General features: G+C 49.8%; 3 protein-coding genes across 3 annotated transcripts; all 3 read right to left on the bottom strand.

Annotated features, from left to right (window-relative positions):
- Nucleotides 1–386: 386 nt before the first annotated feature.
- LY89DRAFT_688677 (uncharacterized protein) lies at nt 387–931 on the bottom strand (the record flags this gene model as incomplete). The annotated part of the gene is made up of 1 exon (XM_018215753.1): nt 387–931. A coding segment is annotated over one exon (159 nt), but the record flags the coding sequence as incomplete, so codon positions are not given.
- A 40-nt stretch (nt 932–971) lies between these two features.
- Nucleotides 972–1,689, bottom strand: LY89DRAFT_688678 (uncharacterized protein; the record flags this gene model as incomplete). Its single annotated transcript, XM_018215754.1, has 1 exon — nt 972–1,689. A coding segment is annotated over exon 1 (246 nt), but the record flags the coding sequence as incomplete, so codon positions are not given.
- A 16,604-nt stretch (nt 1,690–18,293) lies between these two features.
- Nucleotides 18,294–19,305, bottom strand: LY89DRAFT_688680 (uncharacterized protein). The gene has a single exon (XM_018215755.1). The coding sequence runs from the start codon at nt 18,962–18,964 to the stop codon at nt 18,404–18,406; it is 561 nt and encodes a 186-aa protein (XP_018065763.1). The 5' UTR covers nt 18,965–19,305; the 3' UTR covers nt 18,294–18,403.
- Between the last annotated feature and the right edge of the window lie 1,517 nt (nt 19,306–20,822).

Consider the following 20,822-nt stretch of genomic DNA (forward strand, 5'->3'; position numbering starts at 1 on the left):
CCATGCACCGCGTGAGCCGGTTGTTAGCCCAGACCTTCCCGTCTTGCCACCACAAGTACGGAGAGATAATGGTATGCGGGGCAGACTGGCGAAGGAAGACCTGGCGGAGCGGGATGACAACCACCAAGTAGTCGAGCAAGAGGTCTCCAACGGGTGCAGGTAAGAACCGGATATTATCCTTAAACTTGCCCGTCTGCTGCTGACCTTTGTAGTATGTAGTGTATAGTATAACTAGCCCGTGCTTAAGGTAGACGTTTCGCCGCCGCTAGGTGTTACGCTAGGTAACGGAGAATAGTTCACTCTTGCGCAGAGGCTAGCCAGAACCCATGTAGATTAAGACTAAGAGCCTTTTTAGGAACTCGTTAGCTATAGCCTCATACTGCTCAATCGCCTTCCCTCGCCAGACCTTAGTGCCATCCGTAGTGGCATCCAGGAACGAGTCCCGCAACGGCTTCGAGTCTTGGATAATGGTTAGTAAAGACCTCACCAGCGGCTTTACTAGCTCAACGTTCTCCCGGTGCTAGCTAAAGAACCAGCCAAAGGCATCAGCGTCTAAGTTGTCCTTTAAAGCCCAAGTACGCATCCGCAGGAGGTTCTAGGCCCCGAATATTAGCTCGTCGTAGAGTAGGTACTGGGCCTGCTGGAAGTCGGAGAGTAAGAGCCGCGGCACGTGATCTATATGCAAATCAACGTCCCGGTAGGTTAGAACCTTCTCGTCTACATCCCACTGTGCTTGGTGCGGCCCAACGACCTCCTTTAAGACAGTAAACAGTAGTAAGCGCCAGCCGAGGATCTCGCCTATAGGAGTCTCGGTGTCCTGCTTCAAGAACCGCCCGCAATACTGCTCAATGCGCTCGAGTGTATCACCTAGCTCCGCCTTCTCCAGACAGGCGCTAGCGTGAAAGATAATGAGCTGCGCAACCCAGATCACACCAGACAAGCAGCTATTATAGTTACCCGGCTCCTTCCAAGTCTTGGTGTGTGGCTTGACGCTGAGCATAGCGCAGAAGCTGAGCAGTGGGGAGTTGTACCGATTGCCTCCAAATTCGTGGCAGATCAGCGCCATTGAGAGGACGGATATAGCATCTCTCAGCGCAGGCCGGTCCTGCTCGACAGCACTTTGGAAGGCCGCTTCCCACGCCTTCTCCTGGGCATCCGTGAGCTGGATGCAGCTCTCAGGGGTCCGCTGGTCGTCGTCGGCCGTGGTGAAGTGGCTGCCGCGGTAGACGACCCGGTAGCAGAACGTCAGGAACTGCTTCCAGTAGCCGAAGTTGGTCTTGAGCGTATTAGGCTCCTTCTTGGGGTCGAAGGCGCGTATCTTCTGCCCCGGGGCAGCGCCAGTATGGAAACGGCTCAACGCTAGCTGCCGTGGCCAGGTCAGCATACAGTCTGGGCCGTCGAAGCACCAGCTATGTGCCTCTGAGAAGATTTCGTCTATGACCTCCAGCATTAAGAATAGCTCGGGCTCGCTCTCGGCATTCTTTGGCACCGCAAAAGAGGTGTGCATCTCGTCCTTCTTCAAGCCCCGCGTGTGCTCCTCGATGCCCGTCCGTCGAAGCCACGGCACCACAGCAGATTTATAGCTACCGAAGCCATGAACGGTATTAGCTTCTGCTTTGGCATCCTCACCTATAATAGCTGCGTCCTCATCAAGCTACATAAAGAAGTCTGCCTCCCTCGAATCCAAGCCAGCTATAAAAGAGCATTCGGAGCTCCCTCTAGTAGCTGCTTCTCCCTCCTCTACCACGAAATACCGAACCCAGCGGTTCTTAGCAAAGAAAGTCTGAAGCTTGCACCCCCGCCACAGAGGGCTCTTCTCATACAACGCTGGCTTTTGCTGGTGGGCTTTCGACACGTGCCGTTGCATCGACTTGCAATCCCTTGTGAGGTGGGCTGAGCAGGTCAGGCACTAGAAGCCGTCGAGGAGCCTTAGCCCCGGGATGGCCTTCGCTAGCAGCCGCGCTAGCTCTGCCTCTGCCGCCCGTAGGTCGTAGCTGCTAAACAGCTCCACGAGAGCCTTCAATGACGCCCCTTTCAAGCAGTGCGGGTGCTGCCTCAGGTGTCGAACCCAGACGTCACGTCCAGGCCGGAGGCAGTAGCCGCAAGACGTACAGAGCAGCACCTGCCACTCCGACAAGTAAATAAAAGGGTCACCCATGGCCCCCGATGGTCAGATCTCCCCCCTCTGCTCGCTAGTAGCCGTAGAGGGGACTCCCCCAGCGCTAGGACCATTCTGGATTTATGGTGCAGGATTTATAGTGAACTGGTCTGTGCCCTCCCCCTGATCCAGGGTCATTTCGCCTACGGATTCTGGATTTACGCCGCAAATCCGCCCATTTCTAGAGGTAGTACTTCCTCAGGGCCGGTGAAGGCCACTTGGGCTGGCACTGCCAACTCAAACCTTAAGTCTAGAGGCCGGGCTTCATGGTGAGGCTCTTTACAAACCTGGCACACTTCCTCCCCTAGCATACACCACCGCTAATGCGGCTGGTCATCGAGGAACTGGCTAAGGACGCTACGGGAGCAGTACTACTGGGTTAGGTACAGCTGTATGGCCGCCTCATCTGGGGACAGGCCCTGCTCGAGCCGCGGTTTCCACGTAGCGCTGAGTATGACAATAGAAGAGGCCTTACTACCATCCCGGCCAGCTCTGCCCGATTCTTAAGAGAAGGAAGTGGCCTTGTTAGGCGCATCGACATAGATCACCCAACGGATGTAGGGGTAATCAAACCCGATTCTAAGAGCAGACGTAGCTGCAATCACGGGCTAATCCCTATTACTAAGCTAGCCGGCGATAATAGCAGCCTTCTCCTCCTCGGTTCCCGATTTGGACGTATACGTAGGGCAGTGGAGGATCTCAGCTAGCTAGGCTACCTCCTCCCGAGTCCGGCAATAGATAATGATCTTGTCTCGAGCGTGGGTGAAGATCTCTTGTATAGGCCAGTACGCCTAGACCAAATTGGTAGCTCTCTCGATTAGAGCACTAGGCCCGGTCTCGAAGCTGACTATGTACTTGATATTGGGCCGATTAGTCGAATTCCGGATAATTCTGGGCTTCACAAGCTTATTGTGCTCGATAAACTCCTCTTGCATTACAGGAGGGAGGGTTACAGTCAGCCAGACCGTCTGCGTCCTGACCTGCCGGACGTACCAGCCTAGCTGGGCCATACAAGGCCGGTAGTCGCTAGCGGTAATAGTAAGATAACTCTCGTCAATCACAATGTGGTCTAGCTACTGCCGACTGACTAAGAGGTGGCAGTACTCTAAGAAGCCTTGAGTACACACAGCTTCGGCTGATACGATGACTAGGGAAGCTGATTGCTTGCACTCAATAGACCAGACTAAGGGCCGGATGCCCACTTTATGAAACCGCCTGAGTATATCACCCCGCAGAGCCACCATGGGCAGAACTAGGACCGTGGTCCCCGCATCTGCAGCGGTAGCACTAGTCATAATAGGCAACGTCTTACTAGAGCCGGTTCCTATTACCAGAACCACTTGCTCGGCTGGCTAAGGCCCCATGATGATAAGCACGCTATTCCGCTGGCCGGGGACCCGGAATTGCAAGTCGGGCTTATTGTACAGCTTCCGTACTACGGCCAGTAAGTTAGTCTCAGAGTAAGCACCCTTCTGGCGATGCTAACCACGCTTGGAAGCATCTAGCATTCGTAGTAAGAGCGTCTCCGAAGCCCCTTGAGGCCGCTTTCTCTAGAGGAGATGATCAAACCGAAAGAACGTCCGCTAGCTCTCAGACGCCCGGTAACTGCGGTGTAGTAGGGCACTTATAGTTAGTGTGGTCGTGCTAGTATAGGCATGATTAAACGTATGGTAGCTGTAGTTGCTGAGCTTAGCCAAGGCCACAAGATCCAGCTCGTTCTCGATCTCCTCTCCTATGCCATCTTTAAGCTCGAAATCGGCCCGCTCTTTAGCTGAGAACTTCTCCTTTGTGATCGATACTGCCATCTGCCGCCAGTTAGAGCTGTAGAGTGCTAGCACCTGGGTACGGGTGCAAGCCTTACGTAAGCAGGCTAACAAAGCCTCGTCCGTCCAGACGCTCCCATCAAGCTTGGCCTAGAAGTAGGGAGAGAGTAGGGTACCGGGCTTCTGTTAGCAGAGGAAGAGCTGTCGTAGAGGCAAAACGTAGGCGATGTATATAAGGAGCAGATCGCTAATGGCCTTAGGCAAGAAGCGGATGTTGTCCTTGTAGGCGCCTGACTGTTGCTGGCTCTTATGGTATTACGTATAGATCATAACTAGCTTCTCCCAAATGAACAAGTGGCGCTAGCGAGTTGTATTGCGCTACGTAACTAATAGCAGCTCTGGGGCCCGCAGCGGGGGGCTAGGTGCAATGTGGCAGAGGACTAATAGCCGCTTAAGGAAGTCCTAAGCGTGTGCCTCGTAGATGGCTATAGCTGTAGGGTTGAGAGCTTTGCATCTACCGTCCCCATTAGCTAAGAATATAGCCCGAAGCTTAGTGCTGCCTTAGATCCGCTGGAGCAGAGCTTGCTCAGCACCCTCTAAGAACTCGGTATTGTGGGCATGCGAGAGCCAAGAGCCGCCAAAATCGTCCAGGTCTAAGTCGTCCTTCAGCCTCCACGATTCCATGGGCGTTAAGTCTCGGGCACCAAACATTAGCTCATCGTGGAGCAGAGAGTAGGCTTGCTAGTACTCAGACAGGACCAGCTGCGAGATCTGGGCCATCTGCAGCTCCACTCCTCGGTATCCGACTATCTGACCGTCCAAGGACCACCGGGCCTGGTGCTTAGCAATAGCAGCTTTGCCCACCTTAAAGAGGTAGAGCCGCCACTACAAGATGTGGCCAAAGGGCGTCTCGGCTAGCTACTAGAAGAACTTCTTGCAGATCTTAGCTAAGAAAATAGGAATCTGGTCCTCATCTTCTTGCTCTTGAAAGCAGGCATAGTCGAAGAGCACCATCTGAGCCGTCCAGGTCAAGGCAGACAAGTGGCTATTGTAGTTGCCCGGCTCTATCCACTGGCCCTAGCCTACCCCACTACCCCGCACTTTGCGACTAAGCATAGCACAGAAGCTGAGCACTGGGGACTTGAAGGGCACGCTCCCAACCGTCTGACAGATCAGGGCGAGGTAGAGCCGTCGAATGGCATGCTTGAGCGCCAGCGTAGCCTCTTCCTCATCCTCAAGAGCTAGGGCTTCTATGATCTCGTCCATGGCCTGGACCTGCTGAGCAGTAGGCTAGATAACGTCTTGGGGCAGCTTCTGGTCTGGCTGAGTCCGCGTAAAGTGGCCCTCCTCACAGTACACGACCCGGTAGTAGTACGCCAGCAGCTGCTTCGTAGTGGTAAAGTACTTAGTCAGCGTCGACGCGTTCTTGTAGTACCGGAACCCGTCTGCCCTTCCTGATGCCCCGGCGTAGAATTCGTTCAGGATATTGGCCCGCTGCTGTGTCATTTTCCGGTCTGGCGAGGTGTCGCTACAGAGCTAGTACGCGTCTCTTAAAATAGCCTCAGCTACAACTAGAATTCGAACGAGATTAGGATCCTTAGTATCCTTAGCACCGGCATCCAGCACCTTCTTTGGCGGCAGGGCGTACGAGCTCTTAATCTCGTCGTCCTTCAGCCTAACTAAGTGAGATGGAAAGTCCGTCCGCTCGAGCCACGGAACCCTCTCTGATCGAGAATCCCCGAAGTCATAGACAATGCTAGCTTACTCCTCCAAATCACGTGCTACATCTTTATAGTCCCTTTCTAGCTTCTTAAATAGCTCTTGTTCGGGTTGTGTTAGCGGAAGGGAAGAGCCCTGGCGTATAACGCTAGCTTGAGGATTCTCTACGACTACAAAGTAATCGATCCGCCTAAACGCAGTAAAGTATATCTGAAGCTTAACTGTCCTCCATTGTACAAACGAATTATAAACAGTAGCCTTGATTTAATGTACAAAAGACGTATGTTTTCTGATTTTACGGGCATAGCGGGTCCCGTACTAACATTCTGGCTACAGGCAATAAAACCCATCGTATACTGCGAGATGATCGATCACTTGGCATTCATCCTCGGCTTGAGGCTTACACTGTTTCAGCTCCTCGAGGGTTCTAAGGCTGTAAGTACTAAACAATTCAAGCGTCGTCTTTAGCTCCGCGCCTAATAGTCGGTGTAGTTCTGCTCGTAAGTGATATTCTTGACTTCGACTGCCTAGAACAATACAAGAATGACAAATACGACATACAACTACTTGGTGAACTGAGTTGTAAGAAAAGACGCTCATATTTAAAGGTTCGGGGGAGGTGTAAGGAACTTAGGGAGGGCTAGGGTAAGTGAACCCTCACCCGAAGAACTCTGAATCAAAAGCTGCTTAATCAGCAACACACGGGCCAACCATCCACCCCGCCACCTGAACTCTGAATCAAAGACTCGCCCCGCATAGGGGGTAGGGGTTAACCCGGATTTCCTAACTCTATATAACCCTTTATAAATATTATTTAACCTTTACAACGCCTTCTCTTTTCTTAAAAAACTCTTTAACCCTAATTATCTCCTTTATATACCGATTCTATTTCTTCTTTTCTACCCTTCTAACCTAACCGCTAATCGGTAAAACACTTGTAATAAAATACTTGCTTCGACTAACCCCCAAACTACCCTCCGCCCAAACCATACTAATATCCCCTTCTTAACTTCGGCTTCCTTACTTGCCTTTAACTTCTCATTAGCCCCCTAAATGCTTTCTGTCCGTATATATAACCAAACCGCTTCGTCGACGACTTCTAATAGCCTTACTACTATAATGGCTGCTACTACTAGCCGTACGATCCCTACATATTGATATACTCCCCCGGGGATCCGCTCAAACTTCCGGTTACCCTCCCGGATCTCTTCCCACCTGGTGCAAACCTACTGTACAACGCTACAATCATAACAACTTGTATACTCCTGAAATTAGATCCGTTGTAATGCTTAGACTTCCGTACAAACCAATTCTTGCTCTAGATCCATACACTCGTCTAACTTGTGCCGGAAATCGACTAGGCTCCCTGTATACTTCCGGACGTAATACAACGGGCACTTCCCAACCCACTAGTCTAAACGATTCTCTAAATCCTACACCTTACAACTTGCTTGCCGATTCCGTGCCTAGACCTAGACCCGCTGCTGCTACCGCTGGCTTTGCTAGGACTAGAATATAATACGTTCTCCTTGACTAATCCGGTCTGCCATAAACCCCTGGTTAAAACTTACGGTACTACTCTGGGAATGTCCTAGGGGCGAACTAGGAAATGGACTATTACTGCTATTAACTCCTTCGCTAGGAACCTCGGAAAATGGAATACTACTGGTTAGCATATCAATGGCACTGTCTATTAACCGGTCTTGCTTCTCTTGCTCTCGGCGGGTATATGCTTGCCGCTGCGCTTCTAATTCGTCTATTATAGCATTACTTGCCTAGCATACGTTACAACGCTCCTCCTCGTCCTCATACCTTACTCGATCCATCTTCCTATCTATCTCTCGGTCTAAATAAACCCGTCGACACGTCGTATCGCTCACAAATCGCTCAACCTTTTGCTGCTCGATCCGCTGCTTCTCCTTTGCCGTTATGGAAATGTGAAACTTGCCTGGCTACCGCTATGCTTGCTCATGTGCCTTCTACAATGCTTCTTATCTTCCAACCGGCATCAAAATAATAGCTTTACTCTTCTTCCTATCTCGCTCGGCTCGTCCACTCTCCTGACTATAATTCCGCATCTAGTAAATGGGCCCAATATGAACTACAACACGAACATCGGGCCGGTTAATGCCTAATCCAAATGCATTAGTGGTAACGATAACCCGTCCATCTGTACTCTCCTACGCCTTCCGGATCTCGTCTTTAACAGCGGTATTACTTACATCTCGGTAATATGCATAGCAATCTAATACACTACTTACTTCCTGGGTAGTGATAATGCTACTGCTATATATGATAATCTTTGCTAGTGCGGCGTACTCTTCTAACTTTTGCTCTACTAACCTACAAACCGCTGTAATATCTCCTCTCCTAAACTCGTCCTCTTCGTACTCAACTACGAAATACATAATGTTCGGACGGCTAGTTGGGGACCGGAATATATAAACATCGTCGGCTTTAATCCCCATAATATTTATAAATTCTAGCTTGGTATATAGTGGCAACGTTGTCGTTAAATAAACCATTTGCACTCCCCTTTCTACTAACTCGCCTAATTACCGCATCTTAGGCCGGAACTCGGCTATGCTATCTAATAGCGTATGATACTTATCAAAAACAAACCGCTCTAATAAATGCAATCCTTGTAACCGGTCTAAAAACGTCCCAAACGTCTTGCTAACTACTAACTCCGGCGTGACGATAACAATCTGGCTAGGGGAATGGCACTATCGGGCGTCCTACTTAACGCACGAAATACCGGCTTGCTAACATCTCTCTACTATGTAGTCCTATAATGAAACCAATAGGCTAATGACTATTGTCGTCTCAGAACTCATACTCTTAGCTAGCAACTAGAACAACAACGTCTTCTTAACCCCTATTCCCATTACTACTACAATAGGGCTCTAGTGCTTTATAATGGCTTTCAATACGGGCTCCTGCAATCCACGAAATCGGGCCTCGCTCCCTAACATCTTCTCCAACTCGGCATAGATGTCTACTCCTCGCAATCGCTTCCACCGGGCTAACTGCGCGTCCTGCATCTTTTCCTCATACACTTGCCGCTTCCTTTTAGCTCTCCCACTCATCCCAACACCCTAGTATACTAACGGAAACCCCAAAAAACAATGCTATATGTGGCTAACTCGTCGGAACTTCTTACGATGGCTAATAATGGAATTGTTACCTTCTATTAACTCCCGAACGTAAATCATGCCTGCAACATGAGTCTTGTAACCGGCTTGCAAATCCCATAGATCGTCCCCATCTATATTATCCTCGTTCTAACCCTTACTCTCCTCTAACTTACTCTTCTCTTCCTTAAATTTGTCTTCTCGGCAATACCTCCGAGATATAGCAATAGCAATCTGTCGATATCTACTAATATTTAACCCATCTACACCCATCCATCTTATAGCGGATTCCTTTAAAACCTTCCGAGCTCGTTCGGACGTCTACGAACAGGACTGCCGTTGGGCTAACAACCTCTTCTAACCTCTCTGCTCCTCGTTCTCACCCTCTTCTCCTTAATTATCCCTCTCTTGTTCTCTGGAAACGTCATCGCCTTCCCTAGACTTCTACTACTTTCGCTTCGGTCTCGTCCACTACCGGTGCTCCTTCTTCTGACTATCTCCCCACAAAAACAGACTACTACTCGGCTTCTCCGTCATCTAGAACTACAACTTCTCCCAAAATGGTAAAACTAACCACAAATAATACACCAATAACTCCCCCACTTCTCGTAGCAAATACTAGTAGACGATTTTAATGTTTCTATTGCTCTGATACCCCTTATGGTATGTAGCTACAAACGTAACTAAACCCTCTTTAATGAAAATGTTCTGTACTCCACCGTACGCTGTGTTCTTCCACCGTATTCCTAATAACTCTAGTGCTCTAGCTAGCTGCCTACCACATAAATGCATTAAACCCTACAATAACTCTTGGAACCGCTCTACGTAACGTTGATATGCGGCTATAGCCTCCTTCTTTAACTTCCCCGCATACATAAACTGCTCTCTTAACTCCTCCTTCTTGTATACCCGCTCGTATAACCACTATTGCTTGTATGCTACAAACTAGTTCCGCTCATCGTCTAAAAACGACCACTCAACTCTAGTTTCGGATGGCTAATCTACCATTTTGTCCCAATAGATCGGTAGTACTTGCTTTATATCCACTTCTTGGTCTACACTCATCCTTACTACTATTAACTTCTCAAACAACTCCTCTCGTACCTCCCCAACTAACCTATGAATTATACCTCGGAACTAGCTTATACTAAACCGCATATTAGCATATAAAACATCATCCCTAATCCACTAGATCTTCTCTTCGGCAGTGGTCGTATACCGAATCTTAAAACCGTATGACCGACTATAGTATAACTACTGCATTGGCTTAGGATCTTTGCTATCGTGGGCCATAGCTATAAACGCGCTAACCAAGCCCCGTATTAAAACGTAATAGCTTGATGCTTTCTCCCTAGCTTGCTTTGTGCTCAAACTACAGTTCTCATACTACTCAATAGCTTCTCGACGCCGCTTATACGCCTCTTAGACTACTATTAACCGGGCCAACTTGATCACGGCCGAATATTTGAGCGTATAATCCTCGGCATCTAACCACCCGTCGTCCTCCCGCATCCCCAAAACGGCTAGTCCACTAATTAACACGCTCTTGTACTCGTCGTCCTACAACGGCTAGTTCAATAATGCCATCTAGAACCGTAAAATATGCCTTTGAATCCGGCCCATCCACTCAATCTCTTCGTCCGACTCTCCCTCGTCCGCCCCGCTTCCTAAAGCTCCCCCTTGCTCCTCCTTCCACCATACAAATTCCTCAATGCTCGTCTACACGTCCTTAATGCACATCTGCTGTCGTTCCGTCAACTCGTACGCCGGCCGCTTCTCGGGCTCGATGTCTTTAGACCGGAATATATAACGTAATAACTACTTACAAACCTCCGTATACCGCATAACAGTAGTAATATCCATCCAACTATCAAACGGCATCCGGACGTCTTTGTTCACCTCCTTCCGGTTCGCCTCAAACAATGCTTCTAACCCAACCACCGGTCGAATACAATAATACTATACATCTTAAATTAACCAATCAAACGCTCGGCATAATACTTCTAACTCTAGCTCGTCGTCCTTCACGGGTGCAACTAACGCCCGTAATTCCGTCCGGTCAAACCCTTCCGAATGCTCAACCCACCCTACTCGACGTAACCACGGATTTGGCTCCCGGGCTGCTTCCGGTTCGGTAATTTGACGCCGTATGTCCTCTTCTGCTTGTTACATAGCTTGCTTTAACTCTGTCTTTGCGGCCTCCAAATCAACGTCTCCGGACAGGATTACTAGACTAGATTCTGCTACTTAAACCTCAAAAAACTGGGCTCCCGGTCTACGGATAAAAAAATGCTGGCAATAGACGCCGGTCTGCCACGGCACTTACACTTCTCTCCCTGTCTCTAGCCGGCCTTTCTTCTGCGGGTTCTCCCATTAATGTACTCGACGACAATGCTCTTGGATTTTTCGGACTTAACATGCAATGTACTAGCATTAGTTGCTATACTCGTCTTGCAATTGACATTTCAACCCGTCTTCTCGGGGCTATTGTAATGTGGCGATGGGGGGGTTATTTACTGGTGGAAACACTAAATGGTTCAACTCCGCTGTCTTGGTTTTCAACCCCCGAATGGCCTGAATGGCTTTAATAATACGTTCTCGGTCGGCTTTCACGGCCCTGTGCTTCTCCTCGTCCTTTAAATGGGCATCGACGTGACTAGGCAACACGGCATGCTTGCATTCGCAACACACAACGACCCCCTGTACTAGGAAATGGATAAACGGCTCCATTATGTGGATATATATTAAATGGACTTAACTCTTTAACTCGAAATTCTTGCAATTCTCGCGTCGCTTTAACTACTCTACGCGTCTCCTTACTTAACGCGTTCTAAATCCATACTTCGAACCCATGCGTGTAATGGCTGGCTATAATTTCCGATTTTATGCTTTTATGCTTTTATACTCACTTTATGCTTGGGATCTACATTTTGGCTGACCTGGCCTGTACATCTGCTTTCCCCATCAAAAATCGTCGACGACAACTGTCTCCTCGCAAAACTCACCTTATAATGGTATTCTGGTGGAAATCTTAATGGGGCTGGCGTCGCATATGCCGGGCCTAACTCATACTCGAGTTTGAGCCTCATCCGAGCTTATTTGGACGTAACCCTAATAAACGGACTTAGCTAAATGGACTTGGCCTCCTCGGCAAATCCACGCTAGTTGGTTGTATGGGAAAATAAACGGACTTGGGGTTAAGTCCGTTCTGTAATTATGGTTAGACTCCGTAGCAGAGCGGCATGACTATATCCGGGAAGCGGCATTTAGTCTCTTTAGAGTCCGGGTCGGCTACTCGACAAAGATCCTGCGGCTAATAGCACTTCCAGCAGGCTACGTACCGCTGAATCCACTCTTGGCCCTCGCTCTTGCATGCTTGGTAGGCCTCGTCCTTGGCACGGATCCAGTGGAAGCGGCGGGAGCAGCTTTGCGGGGTATGGTCGAATTTGCGGCCTTGTACGCGGCAAGAGAGGCATGTGCCGGCTAGAGCCTCCAAATCTTGCTCGTAGCGGTCGAGGACCTGGTCTTGGACGTAGTCTTGCCGCAGCACTTCTGTAGGGCCGGTAGACGCTATTCCCTCTGGCGCCACCAACTCAAATCTCAAATCAAGAGGCCGGGCCTCATGGTGGGGCTCTTTGCAGACCTGGCACGCCTCCTCCCCTGGCATGCACCAGCGCTAGTGCGGCTGGTCGTCTAAGAACTGGCTTAGGACGCCTCGGGAGCAGTATTGCTGGGTTAGGTACAGCTGCATGGCCGCCTCGTCCGGGGACAAGCCCTGCTCGAGTCGCGGCTGCCACATGGCGCTGAGCATAACGATAGAAGAGGCCTTACTCCCATCCCGGCCAGCCCTACCCGACTCTTAGGAGAAGGCTGTAGCCTTGTTAGGTGCACCGACATGGATCACCCATCGGATGTAGGGGTAATCAAACCCGATTCCCAGAGCAGACGTAGCTGCAATCACGGGCTGATCCCTATTACCAAGCCAGCCGGCGATAATGGCAGCCTTCTCCTCCTTAGTGCCCGACTTGGACGTGTACGTAGGGCAGTAGAAGACCTTAGCTAGTCGGGCTACTTCTCCCCGGGTCCGGCAGTAGATAATGATCTTGTCTCGGGCGTGGTTGAAGATCTCTTGCTTAGGCCAATATGTTTGCACTAAATTGGCAGCTCTCTCGATTAGAGCGCTAGGCCCGGTCTCGAAGCTGACCATGTACTTGATATTCGGCCGATTAGTCGATTCTCGGATGATCTAGGGCTTTACAAGCTTATTATGCTCGATAAACTCCTCTTGTATTACAGGAGGGAGCGTGGTAGTTAGCTAGACCGTCTGGGTCCTAACTTGTCGGACGTACTAGCCTAGCTAGGCTATACAAGGCCGGTAGTCGCTTGCGGTAATAGTGAGATGCGCTTCATCGATGATAATGCGGTCGAGCTGCTGCCGGCTGACCAGCGCATAGCAGTACTCTAAGAAGCCTGGCGTGCACACGGCCTCGGCTGAGACAATAACCAAAGAAGCTGACTGCTTGCATTCTATAGACCAGACTAAGGGCCGGATGCCGACCTCATGCAAGCGCCTAAGCATGTCACCCCGCAGCGCCACTATAGGCAAAACCAAGACCGTGGTCTTGGCATCGGCTACAGCCGCACTCAGCATGATGGGCAGTGTTTTGCCCGAGCCGGTCCCGAGGACTAGCACCACTTGCTCGGCTGGCCGGGGTCTTAGGATGGCAAGCACGCCGTTCCGCTGGCCTGGGACCCGGAAGTGCAAGTCGGGCCGGTTGTATAGCTTTCGTGCTACGGCTAGCAAGTCGGCCTCGGCATAAGCGCCCCTTTTGCGCACCTGGCCACGCTTAGAAGCATCGAGCATTCGCAGGGACAGTATCTCTAAAGCACCCCGTGGCCGCTTTCCCTACAGAACGTAGTCAAACGGAAAGAACGTACGCTAGCTCTCGGATGCCCGGTAGTTGCGGTGCAGTAGGGCACTCATAGTTAGCGTGGTAGTGCCGGCGTAGGCCTGGTTGAAGGTGCGGTAGCTGTGGTTGCTCTGCTCGGCTATGGCGACTAACTCTAGCTCCTCGTCCGCCACCTCCTCTACTATACTAGCCTCCAGATCAAAGGTGGCCCGCTCTTTGGCTAAGAACTTCTCTTTGTAGATCGTCGCCGCCAGCTGGCGCCAGTTGGACGTGTGCAGCCGCGGCACCTGGGCCTTGGCACACGCCTTGGTCAGGCAGGTCGTCAGCGTCCCGTCCGGCCAGACGGTGCCATCTAGCTTGGCCCAGAGGTAGGGCGAGATGAGGGCACCGGGCGTCTGCTAGCGGAGGAAGAGTTGGCGCAAGGGTAGCACGTAGGCGATGTAGTCGAGCAAGAGATCCCCGATTGCCTTAGGCAAGAAGCGCATATTATCCTTGTACGCGCCCGACTGTTGCTGGCCCTTGTGGTATTGCGTATACAGTATGACTAGCTTCTCCCAGATGAACAAGTGGCGCTAGCGGGCGGTATTGCACCAAGTAATGGACAGTAGCTTAGGCTCCCGCAATGGCTAGCTAGCGGGAATATAACAGAGGATAAGTAAACGCTTTAAGAAGTCCTGAGCGTGCACTTCATAGAGTGCTATCGCTTTAGAATGCAACTGCATGCTCTCGTCTGCTGCTGCGATCAGGAACATGGCCCGCAGCTCACTCTTGCTCTGAATTCGCCAGAGCAAGGCTAGCTTAGCCTCGTTAAGGAACTCGGTATTATAAGAGTGAGTAAGCTAGGAGCCGCCAAAGTCGTCCTGATCTAAGTCGTCCTTTAGCCGCCAGGACTGCATTGGGGTCAAGTCACCTGACTTAAACAGCAGCTCCTTATAGAGCAGGGTATGCGCCTACTAGTACTCGGATAGGACGAGCTACGGGATCTAGGCTATCTGTAGCTCGGTGCCCCGGTAGGTGACCGTCTGACTATCGAGGGACTAGCGGGCCTAGTGCTTGGCTACTTCCCCCTTAATAACCTTAAAAAGATAGAGCCGCTACTATAGAATGTGCCCAAACGGCGTCTCGGCTAGTTGCTGGAAGAATCTCTTGCAGATCTTAGCCAAAAAGACTAGGATTTAGTCCTCGTTATCTTGCTCTTAGAAGCAGGCGTAATCAACTAGTATGAGCTAGGCCGTCCAAGTCAGTGCAGACAAGTGGCTATTGTAATTCCCCGGCTCCATCCACTGGCCCTGACTTACCCCGCTACCCCGCACTTTGCGACTAAGCATAGCGCAGAAACTCAAGACCGACGACTTAAAGGGCACGCTCCCGACCGTCTGGCAGATTAGGGCCAGGTAGAGTCGCCGAATGGCATGCTTGAGAGCTAACTCGGCCTCTTCCTTATCCGCAACAGCTAGGGCTTCCATAATCTCGTCCATGGCCTGAACTTGCTGAGCAGTAGATTAGATGATGTCCTAGGGCAGCTTCTAGTCTGGCTGAGTCCGCGTAAAGTAGCCCTCCTCACAGTACACAACCCGGTAGTAGTACGCTAGTAGCTGCTTTATAGTGGTAAAGTACGTAGTAAGTATCAACGCGTTCTTGTAATACCGGAAGCCATCTGAACGGCCGGACGCCCTAGTATAGAACTCGTTGAGGATGTTAGCCCGCTACTGTGTTATTTTCCGCTCTAGCGAGGTGTCGCTACAGAGCTAGTAGGCGTCTCGCAAGAGAGCCTTAGCCGCAACCAGAATCCGGACCAAGTCGGGGTCCTCAGCATCCTTAGCATCGGCATCCAGCACTCTCTTTGGCGGCAGGGCGTACGAGCTCCTGATCTCCGCGTCCTTCAGCCGAGCCAGGTGCGAGGGGAAGTCGGTCCGCTCGAGCTAGGGCACTCTCTCTGACCTGGAATCCCTAAAGCCCTGGACGATACTAGCTTAGTCTTCGAGGTCGCCCTTTACATTGTAGTAATCCTCCTCCAACTTCTCAAACAAGGCCTTCTCTTCATTACTTGACCCCCCATCTACTAGCGCTTTGTCTACCGGTTCTTCGTGATCGACTACTACAAAGTAATCGATCCTTCCATGCCCTGTAAAATACGTCTGGAGCGTGCAAGCCTTCCACAGGGGGCTCTTCTGGTGCTTAGTTGCTTTTATCTTGTGTATAGAAGCTACGTGGTCCTTCATTTTCCGGGGGTAGCGGGTGCAGTACAGGTAGTCCGGCTGTAGGCAGTGGAAGCCATCGTAGTAAGCAAGGTGCCCAATCAGCTCGCACGAGTCTTCAGGACGGGGCTTCCGGTCCCTCAGCTCGTTAACAGTCCTTAGGTTGTAATCATTTAAACGTTGGATTGTTGCTTTGAGAGCATCACCGGAAAGTCGGTGTGGCTCGGCGCGCAGGTGGCTCTCCTGGCTCCCTATCTTAGGGATGATACTTGACTTGCAAGCCAGGCATATTACAATCTTGTGAGTAGGGTTATAGATAAGCATCACGCGCGCGTGGTCTGTTCAAGAGGCCTGTAGAGGTGGGCGAGGCAAAGTGCACTCTCACTTGATACACTCTTACTTGAAGACGCTTAGTCAGCCGCGCCTGGGCCCAATGGCGCGGCCGCATCCTGCACTCTAACTGAGAGAGCGCCCGCGCATAGGGGGTAGGAACTCTTATTAGACTCGACTCATTTAGACTAGACGGGCGCTCGGACCACACTTTATTTTGGCGGGCGCAGACCCTCGGTAGACTCTACGGAGCGCCCGGCATAAGGGGTAGTCCAATTCTTAATGGCGTTCCGCCTGCGGGCAACGATAGCGTGAAACCCCGAAATCATATCGCACTTTATGCAGCACCCTTTTTTCCTGTTATCTTGTGATAAAGTTTTAATACAAAGTCTTAATAAAGTTGCAATGCAGTCGCTACCGCGACTACCCCACAAAGGCGCATTGCGCGAGGATTTACTCGTCCTTCGTCACATTTTTGATCTTAAGCTTGGCCGACAAACATTGGACTAAGATTGCATTGACTACTTGTTTCTAGGACAGAACTTGACATCGAGCTGTTTCGTTAAGGACCTGCTAATAGTTAGTCTTGATGTCGAGAATCCGAACTTTGCTAACGTGACAAGCAATACGCAATTTCAAGTCGAGCTCTCTATACTCGACACTCGACATTTATAAACAAGTATCTAAGATCCTTGTAACGATTATAGACTAAATGTTCTATTCTAAGGTCATTAATTCTTTATCGGACCCGAAAAAGGATTCAAAAAAATATCGCGCAAAGTTTGTTATGCCTAATCTAAGCATATTATACTCGAGGATCTTAATAAAGAGATCCAAAGCCTAGTCTCGGGTCGAGATTTCATTCTTGTCGTTCACGGTGGAAAATATGATCTCGGCTTTTTGAAAGCTACTAAGGTAGATCTCCATCCTCTCTATATTTTAGACACACAAAATGCCGCTCAACATCCGCTCGATCTTGCCTTTCGACATACGCTAGAAGATATTCTCAAGCTACTGAAATGTCCAACTGGAGATCGAATACTGCATGTCGCTAGTAACGATGCGAACTTCACCGTCCGTGCGTTACTACTCATTGCTACTGTCGATGCTATGGCAGCCAACTAATCGCTCTTGAAGCCTACTCAAAAGCGTCTTTTCTCGGTCCTCGAAGCCATTGGCAAAGGACCTATACCTCTAAATGATGAGCAGAAAGACGACAATGCACGTCGGCAAAGAGAGGAAGATAGGGCGAGGAGAAAACGTGAGAAGAGATATGCAAAGAAGAAAGAGAAGCGGGAGCAAGAGATGATGCCTTAGAGGATCAGAAATATTGGGAGAGGGAAGCCAAACGGAAGAGAGAAAAAGGGAGCAATTCTAAAGCTCCTGAATAAGAGAAGGCACGAATTTTCTTATCGGATACAATGCTTGGTCTAATCTAAAGTTTGACGCGGGTCAGAACACTCAACTCTTGGGCCAAGACATAAAAGGAGGTACGGTACATTGCCACGTATTCGTTTGCTCAACCTGGTGTTGAGGAATCTCGAACTTCTGCAAGCGTCGGACCATGATTTCGACTTCAAGAGAACCCGCACGGAAGATGAAGCTCGTGGTACTGGCCATCCAAGCTCCCCGGACTTTTCGTGGAGGAGATTATGTCGAGTATATTTGTAGTAAAGGAATGGAGATCCTCGATGTTGCGTTATGTAACGCAGAGAGGAAGACGAAAACTCTTGGTTGAAGATCCAAACCTATTAAAAGTCAGATAGATCCATATAAGCAATCGAGAGGAAAGAACCACGACAGCTTCGCACACCTAGAAAACTTGAAGAATGATGTATTTGATCAATCGAAACAATTGTGTTATGTTACCGAGACTACAATCTTCTTCCTTTGAGAAGTTATAGGGGTCGATGATCAATATTGTCGCGAATTCAACCTAATATGTTGTGTTAATTCAATAGCCACAACATTATTTTAGGTAAGTTAAATTGGCAAAAGTAGGAAATAAATCACAAAAACTCATGCATTATGTTTTCCAATACGAAGAATGTTGATTTCATATCGAACGAGACCAACGAGATGCTCGAGATCACCAAACCCAACCTCCATCACTCACTTCTCAAGATATCAACAATCACGTATTCATATCCCACAGAAATTCGTATATTTGATAGCCATCACAGCTTACTATTCAGCCAATTCTCGCTTTAAACAAATGCGTATCCATTCCAGTATTGTGCTCCCTCTTCAGCCCCTCCACCCATCTTCTCGTGTGGATATGGCGGTGCAGGGTTGCCGGCAGATAAGGATTGCTCATGGACTGTTGCTGGTATGACGGGGGTGGAGAAATTGGCTGAGAAGACCTCGTCTTTTGGTCTTGCAATTGTGCGTCCCACATTCGTTGATTATGCTCATGATCCTTGTATGCCAATTCGTGTGCTCGATGAATGTCTAGTCGCCTCCTGTTCGATTTACCCTGACTGAACATAACTTTCCCGCCAAACTCGGGTCGGTTTGGCTCTTCATTTCTGACCTGGAAAGCTACCCCTTGCGCAAAGCCATTGGAGTGAATGGCCTTGTACGTGTGCGCAGGAACACCTTGTTGCTCGTAAATCTGCCTGGCATGCTCAGCGTATTGGTCGACTTTCCGGGCTTCATGCTGAGTGGCTTCCCAGCAAGGCCGAGCACTTTTGATGTGGTTGACAAAGTCTTTGGTGGGCTGGTAGGCATCTGATATCCCTCCTGCTACCATTTTGAGAGGGTGTCGACGATGTTGTGAAAGGCAATAAGTTTGATTGAGCGTGAATATTAATCACGGCCTGCGTTGTGACTTCAGCTCCCTTTATATTTCAGTATTTGCTTTTTCCCGAATACGGTGTGGTATGCAGGCCTGTATGCCCGGTGGCAGACAGAGTGTGGCCAATTAATTCCAACGCCTCACGAGTTTTGAAACAGGGCTTTGCACGTCTGCCTAGATGCCCCTTTGCCTCAGAGAACGCATACCAAGCCTTTGGACTTGAGAGTCATGTTGTGGAGAGAATTTCATACTTCAAACTGCGGTGAGCTTCAAGGAATATTTAGAACCCGACTTTGTCATCGTTTTGAATGAGAAAGAAGCAGAGGTATACACTCGGTATACTACTCAGTCAGTTCCACTATGCCTGACGGGATCCTGTTTAAGTCAAGCAATACGCCGCTGTGATGTCCTTGCATCTCTTTAACCAATCATAAGAACATGTGTCTCCGTCCATCTGACTTTTGAACTGTGTTGGCCACTGCATGGTATGACACCATATGCAATACGTACTCCATGTGATAGCGTGCTTTGTGGCACGAAGCCATCGGCAGACCAAAGACCACAATATAGGCAGCGTTGGTTTAAGATACTCTATGAAGTTCAGGCCTTCGACTCGCCATATAATGAACTATGAATGCTTGGGAACATCCGCCCAAAATCGCTATAACACTAAGCCAGCTCTGAAGATTTTCTTAGCCCTTGAAAGATGTACTGTATTCTGCCTTGCTCATACGGGAGTCTCCGAGTCAAACACAAGGCCGACGGGATGCCGTGTTCTGTTTCAAATTTGGCGACTCGAATTCGTCGAGGAAGCGCACATGGCACCTTGTGTGAACGCCACAATGCACTCAAGTCACACTGTACTCCAGAACGTACATTAAAGGATTCAACCTCGAAGCCCATGCTGCTTTGGCGGGCCTTGGTTCCCACCTTCTGTAGAGAAGGAGGGGTTTGTTTAGAGAGCTGATGTGCGCAGAGGAGGGAATTTTCCTAACAGCGGACGAGAGTCCTCGGAGCGTGCACGGGATGATCTCGTTGCGAAGTGGGTCTACGAAGTGGAGTTGCCAGCCAAGTAACTGCACCAGAAGTGGAAGAGAGTCCTCGGAGCTCCAGCCTTCTAAAGTCCAACAGAGGCATGGACAACCGCATCAGATATTGTCCCACCGACCTGCGAGCAGCATGCCACCGAAGACCGGGATAGCTGTTCTTTCAAAGTGGCGAGAGCGGGCACTGTGTTTGTTGAAATCGGTGTGGCTACGATATGAAGATCCTCGATCTGCGTATCTTGGGTTCAGTATTCAGGCTGGCAGTCTGCGAGACGATTCATATGGAGAAAGAAGATGGCAGATGTAAATAATCCAGTGAACATTCGATCTCGTGAAACTTCCCACCCGTTTCCACAGCAGAATCATATAATCCACTGACAGGCTCCAAGCGCATAGAGTTGTCGACTCTAAGCTGTGGTGTTGAGAACAGCTCGAAGAGGGGGGCTGATGACGGCAGTTCCCGAAAGTGAGTCCCAGCCTTCTCACTGCGATTGCAATCCAACTGGGATATTCAGGATACATGGAAGCTGATACCACTCGCCGTGAAGGCTGATAGCTCTCGAAACATGTCCTGCCTTTCAGCAAGGATTCTTATCGCTTTGCTTCTCTTGCTCCGTCTCGCCAGAACATTCACTTTTGCTGCTCTTGTGTAGGGCGCGGCACGGGTGGTTAATAGCTGGTTAGAGGGGCCCTCTACCCACCCAGTGGGCGGGTAGGGTAAGGTTAAGCTTCTTAAGCTTTTACCCTGACCTCCCACCAGGTTACCA

This window comes from Mollisia scopiformis (assembly GCF_001500285.1).
Source record: "Mollisia scopiformis unplaced genomic scaffold LY89scaffold_23, whole genome shotgun sequence".
Classification (NCBI taxonomy): domain Eukaryota; kingdom Fungi; phylum Ascomycota; class Leotiomycetes; order Helotiales; family Mollisiaceae; genus Mollisia; species Mollisia scopiformis.